General features: G+C 35.4%; 1 protein-coding gene across 1 annotated transcript; it reads right to left on the reverse strand.

Annotated features, from left to right (window-relative positions):
- Positions 1-493: 493 nt before the first annotated feature.
- On the reverse strand, positions 494-3,388 carry LOC143624969 (protein DEHYDRATION-INDUCED 19 homolog 4-like). Its single transcript, XM_077095454.1, has 5 exons — positions 3,167-3,388; positions 1,376-1,515; positions 1,199-1,276; positions 840-1,099; positions 494-753 (listed from the first exon to the last, which is right to left on the reverse strand). Exons 1-5 carry the CDS (start codon positions 3,234-3,236, stop codon positions 639-641), a joined length of 663 nt encoding a protein of 220 aa, XP_076951569.1. The 5' UTR covers positions 3,237-3,388; the 3' UTR covers positions 494-638.
- Positions 3,389-6,522: the final 3,134 nt, after the last annotated feature.

Here is a 6,522-nt window from a genome sequence, read left to right on the forward strand (position 1 = left end):
GCCTAGGGTCCGCCTAGCGACTTTTGCAACCTTGCCTTGTACAATGCTTAATTAGGGCCCTCGACTGGGTAGTAGGAGCTGCTGGGTGGTGGTCGTGCTTATGGGGTCAAATCAATACGCTCTAAGAAGAAATATTTGAATATTAATCTCATCGATCTCATAAGCATCGTACCAAATCCCGTCAATCGAATCACTTTTTCAAGAGATACGAGGCATCTAAGTCATACAAGTAAAGAAACCTATTCATTGATAAGAAAGGAAAAAAATAAATACCTTCGTTTAAGAGAATATTTTTGGTGTAGAAAGTCTCAAATTTAGAATCATCCGTCACGTGACCCTGTTTAAGTTAGCAGTTTTTACATGTGACCCTTTTCATGTTGTGTAATTTGTGGTGATCCAGATAAACAGAGTAGTAATTCAAAATGGGGTGTCTCAATGCAACTGGCAACTCATGTTAAGCTACCAGCCAATAACTAGTTAAACACAACAATAATTTCTATCGTCAATTAAGCATATATTATATATATAGATAAACTTTTAATACAATAAAACATATCCATCAGTTATTTAAACTTGGCTCCTCATGGTACCCCTCTTACAGATTTTTCAACTTTATTTCTTATGTAGGCTGTAACTACTTATAAATCATCATTCAGAAAAGATGACATCAGCAAACCTTGCACAAACTCACTCCTCCTAGCCTTCTCCTCCTTATCTTCACCAGAAAGTGTAACAGCCTCCTGTTTCTCACTCCTAAAATAATATTAAACAATATTGTTTTAGTAACCATAATTAATACATTAATTAGTTAACAATGAAAATAGCATGTAACTTCTAACCTTGCCAAGATATCTTTATTTAAGCTTTCTGCTACCGACATTGCTGCAACAGAAGAATCAGTTTGACCTCGTGATGGGTCAACTGCATTATTATACATGAAAGAAGACAACAACGGGTCGGGCTCTGTGTTGGCCATTGACTGGCCCGTTAACGATGAACCACCGAAAAGCAAATGCAAATTTCCTTCTCTCAACTCTTTCTTCAAAATAGAAAAAGTTGAGTTCAATCCACCCCTTCGAAACCTCCTCTTGCGTTGAACGTGATATTAATCAAGAAACAACAAAACAGGATCCACAATGCAAAACAATATCCAAAATGTTATAAAGGAAGTAACTTTAATAAAACTATAAAAGGATATCTTAAGAAGACTTCCATGTTGCATAGTAATATGGCTCACTAAATCGGTTCCCACCCGTTTTGCGCATATGGGGCATACCTAATATTATACGACATAATGGAAACACAATGGTGAATAATATTATTAAAGGTTTATTGAGATAATGAGTTATAAAGAGATAAAAGAAGATAATGATACCCCGTTCTTTGCTTGAACTGTGTGTTCTTCATCAATGTGACAGCAAAGGCCAACAATGTCAAAATCCTCCGCACAGAACGGGCATAAGTATTCGGGCCTATGGTCGTCACCATCTGTTTCTTCAACTAGATGAAATGATTCTGCAGTGATTAAAGAATGTTAGATTCTAAACTGATTTATTTGATACATAATCAAGTTGTAAATTGTTCTGAATTTGAATTTGCTCAAGGATTAGTTGATACATTAAATCTCAAATTGAAAACATGTTATTATTGTTGAATACTATTATAAGTTGAAGATCTCAATCTTCTAATTCATTGTGCAGTTTCTTTAAGCAGCTAATACAACCACAATCACACATATCATTATAATCAATTATTGTACAGAAACATGTTTCTCTGTAGAGTGTAAACAAACTGAATGTTAGGCGGGAAGTCCGTTTGTGTTCGCTAATGAATGAACGAACATAAACAAGAAATTACGTTCGATTAGCTAAATGAACGAACACGAACAGAGGCCATGTTCGTTCAACTATGTTCATGAATGTTTGTTTATGTTTGCTCATTAAAGGTTTTTATATATTTTAATGGTTTTTCTAATCTTATGATTATGAGATTATCATATAGAGTTAAGAAAAAATGTTAGCTAAAAAAAATTATATACGAGTATTATGTAATTTTTATACATAAATTAGCATATGAATATGAGTATTAGAAAAGCACTAACACAAACTTGGTAACCAGATAGAATTGTCTGACATCGAACATTCGCGGTTGGCTAAACCAAATAAGCATTGTTTGTGTTCATTTGTGTTCATGAACCGTTCACCAACGAGTTCCTTTCCTTAATGAAAGGACACAGACAGAAAATTTCGCTCGGTTAGTTGTTCATGAACCGTTCGCTTGTCGGATAAAAGCTTAACGAACGAACATAAGCAATGCATTGTTCATTTTATTTCGTTTTACAGCTCTATTAGGGCTGTAAACAAACCGAGCAAAAAGAAGCTTTATTCATGTTCATTCGTTTAGCATTAAACGTGTTCACGAACGGTTCATGAACGCTAACCAAATGGAAAATCTTGTTTGTGTCCGTTCGTTAAGGAATTGAACTTGTTTACGGACGCAACGTACATGAAATATTTAAGGAAAAAACAGCATTTTTAATCCAAAACATTAAGCATAATCACCTTAAGTAAACATAAAGTTAAGCACTTGAGATAATAATAATAATAACAATAATAATAATAATAATAATAATAATAATAATAATAATCCCCCAATCGGGCGGTTTTATTCTGATGATGTCAACGAAGCAAAAGGTTGATTTGTTGTTACAACTTGTTAGTTAAAGCAAGATTTTATAAAACAACCATTCATCACTCATGAAACGAACTAAACATAAACAATAAATTATAAAATTTAAATGCTAGGTTTGTTATTACAAAAAAACATATATTAGAAAAATATAAAGCAAACCTTTAACTCACGAACATAAATAAACACATTAGCGAACATTCATGAACACAAATGAATGACCTCTGTTCATTTCATTTAACTTCACTAAACGAACAAAATTTCTTGCTCGTGTTGGTTCATTTATTAAACGAACTTCCCGCTGAACGAAACGTTTAAAGCCCTAAGCCCTAATTGTACAGTTTATTTGAGCAGCTAATATAATACAATCACAATTACATTATAATCAATGATCACGATACAAAAGTTCAATTTATAAACCCTAGAAAAGTAGCAAAATTTCACGGTTAATTCAATAATAAATAATAAAAAAAGAAACCTGATCTTGATTGATAACGTCTTGAAGAAGAATTAGAAGCGGAAAGACGGGTCCATGAATTGGAGTCCATTTTCTTCAGATCCGAAAGCTAAACGGGCAATTTGATGAAGAAATTATTGGTGTATAGATACAGAATTGGTGTATGTATAGGTTAGAGAGAGAGAGAGAGAGTGAAGAGGAAGTAAGCCTCCACCGAACTCACCTGTTGTTGGTGTGTTGTGTTCTTATTATTATGTTGCTTGTTGTTCTGGTTCGTACAAGTCCTAAAACGTGTGAAATATGATGGATGATTAATAACATTTATTATTTGTACAAATATATTTATTACACTTAATTTATTATTAGCTGTTTAACCCCTCGTGTTATGTATAATGTACAGTTGTATGCCAGTTGGCAGTTTCTCTCTTCTCTTCAAGTATTCTAACTTTCAAAGATCATGCGCGATGATAACAAAACACATAAAGGATTGTATGATACGTGAAGTCTCACTTAGTAATTACTAGTTTTGTAAAAAGTTACCCTCTTGCCTGTAATCATTACTTAATTATTGTTTTCTATTTTCTTTTCTAATTTTTATAATAAAAATGAACAAATAATATTTCATTAAATAAAAACAAGTTACATTAAAATTAAAAAACTAAATTAAAATATTAAAAAGATAAAAAAAAACTAAATAAAATTAAAAAAAAAAAACATAAATGGGTACTTAAAAAATTCATAAATTAAATTTTAAAAAATACTAAATAAAATTAATTCCTAAGCCTGTATCTTTTTTGAACTCCTTCTATTTCATTACCACGACGACCTCCTTATTGACTTGAAGACGTTCATGCCAAGGTCGTGTATATCTTGGAGTCGATGGTTCATTTCGTCTAATTGGTCTTTGTGATCGGCACCAGCACTCACACCCGATTGCAACCCTACCCCTTTTCCCTTCCTCTTCCCCTTCACACAACTTCTTCTACCGTCCGGTCGAGTGAGCTACAAGTCCTCGTCCTCGTCGAGGTTCACGAACTCATTATCGTTTAGGTAAATGTTTCGAGCATTGGACGTTTGCTTATTTGGATTGCATGAAGACAAGGTTTTCGACTTTTTTCAGCGCCGCCAACTTTCGGACGTGACGGGGAGTATGTGGCCCATCTTAGGATGATCCCTCATAAGTATCCAACAAATCATGTAATTGAAGGACCCGTTGACACTTACATACTCTGTCAACGCCTTTTCAGTGATGCTCGCGTCACTAGCACCGCTACCACTGTACCAAATCCACATTTCACTCGTCCACAAGCCCCTTGAAAAAGTTAACATTTATAGTTTATAACGGTCCATTTTGATGTTATAAAATCTTTTGCCCGATAGTCATCCCCTTTGCACAATAATCCGTGAAAAAGTTCAATAACTTTTTTCCAAAAAAAAAAAAAAAACGCCGGCCTTTTGATAAATGGCTACAAAAATACCCAGAAAAAAATTATTACTAAAAATTTAATATTACTAATAAAAGAAAAAATAATAAAAGAAAACAAATAATATTAAACGCTTACTAGCTTCAGGATCTTCAAAGACAGTGAGTCACGCTCATGTAAGTAACTCATACTCGGGTTGTGTCTACAGTATAACATTCTTTTTTAGGAGGATAGCTCGCATCTTTCTTCTTGTGTGATCCAGAGCGACCGCCTTTCTTCTTACTTAGGCCGGTTGTGCCACCGGATCTTGTTATGTCGCCGGTACCGTCTCGTTTTCGGAAACAAAACTTGGCTAGTTATAATAATCAGGTGGGTAGTTGGGCGTCCCACCTAACATCTGAAAGCAGTTCAACATGTTTTGATCAAAGTTAACACCGACCGGCCAGTTTGGGACGGTCGAGTCGATTGGGTGGTGTTCGGGATTAGGTTGGACGAGTCGGTTTGTTCGTTCGAAAATTGGCCAAACCAAACCTTGACGGATTGAATGGATGCAAATTTGTTGGGTTTTTTAAAGATTGGGAAGAATTTTTCTAGAGTGAGACAGAGGAAAATGAGATGGTGTTATATATATATATATATATATATATATATATAGAGAGAGAGAGAGAGAGAGAGAGAGCAAAGTTAGAATAAGAAGTTAACATTTCCTAAAAAGCGTAGGAAGTGATTAAGACCATTGGATCAAATAATACACGTAGGGATAGGATCGTCCATATACATTTTCTTTTTATTGTATTGTTGGAATTACTGTAATTAGTGATAACTTCCATATATTTTTATTGTCTCCTTCCTATGTGACCTCTTTCATATTCACGGAAATAAAACACGCCGCCACCATTTATGGAACGATACCACCTCCCTAAAGTCATTGACCGGTGGTGGTCGTTGACGCGATTGCTACCGACTAGGGTTTTCAGGTCCAGATATCGTATTTTCCGACTGGGGTAAGTTCTCCGATGGCAGGCACTGTAAACATGGTTAATAATTATTCCGGCATAGCTTGTATTTCTTCTCCGGCCAATCAAACACCAGTGTCGGCAGAAAACCAAATGCAGGGGCGGCGACGGCAGAAGCGTCTTTGTCTCCCTAAAGCCATCGCCAGACCTAAGAAATTATTGACCCGTGGCGGTCGTTGGCGCGATTGCCACCGGCTAGGGTTTTTAGGTCCAGATATCGTATTTACCGACTGGGGTAAGTTTTCCGCCGGCAGACGTTGTAAACATGGTTAATAATTATTCTGGCATAGCTTGTATTTCTTCTCCGGCCAATCAAACACCGGCGTTGGAAGAAAACCAAATGCAGGGGCAGCGACGGCAGTAGCGTCTTTGTTCGTGGTTGCTGGAAGCCGTGGTGGAGAAGGAGGTGTGGGTTCCGGTCGGGGTTTCAATTCAGTGGTTGAGTAGTAATAAAAAAGTTGGTGTGCATTTTAATTTTGTGAATCAATCGTGGCGAGAATTGGGAAGTTGATAAGATAGTGCTTTAGTTTATACACATAGTGTTTTAGTTCATGCATCGGACATGTTATTTTCTTCAAAAATGAGGAGATTGTGTTCTAGTTCATAAATGTAGTGTGTTTTAGTTATTGTTGTTCTTGACGTTGTGTTTTAAATTTGAATTAAAATCTGGTGTTTTTTTGAATTTTGATCATTTTTGAAAGAGCATTCATGGATCTAGATCTATGATGACATCGATGTTATTGTTGATTATGTATACGATTAGGCGAGGATTACGTTAGTTTGTGTAGTGTGTGTGTTGAGAGACTAATTGGGCAGAGTAACGAGAGGAAAGACGAAAATGATAAGAACTATTACATTAGAATAACTTACAGGGGGTATATATAGGAGATGACCTCATTCGTTAAGATAGACTAACGAATGAGTCATTCGTTAAGAT

Source organism: Bidens hawaiensis, unplaced genomic scaffold (genome assembly GCF_021521415.1).
Source record: "Bidens hawaiensis isolate Kalapana, Puna unplaced genomic scaffold, B.hawaiensis_p1.1 tig00004003_1, whole genome shotgun sequence".
NCBI lineage: Eukaryota > Viridiplantae > Streptophyta > Magnoliopsida > Asterales > Asteraceae > Bidens > Bidens hawaiensis.

What these genes read in the sequence shown, in the direction of transcription:
- LOC143624969 (XM_077095454.1), bottom strand. Translation starts at nt 3,236, where the DNA reads ATGGACTCCAATTCATGGACCCGTCTTTCCGCTTCTAATTCTTCTTCA. An exon ending in AACATGGAAGTCTTCTTAAG is followed by an intron (nt 1,100 to 1,198) that starts ATATCCTTTTAT and finishes GATTAATATCAC; the next exon opens with GTTCAACGCAAGAGGAGGTT. An exon ending in AATAAAGATATCTTGGCAAG is followed by an intron (nt 754 to 839) that starts GTTAGAAGTTAC and finishes ATATTATTTTAG; the next exon opens with GAGTGAGAAACAGGAGGCTG.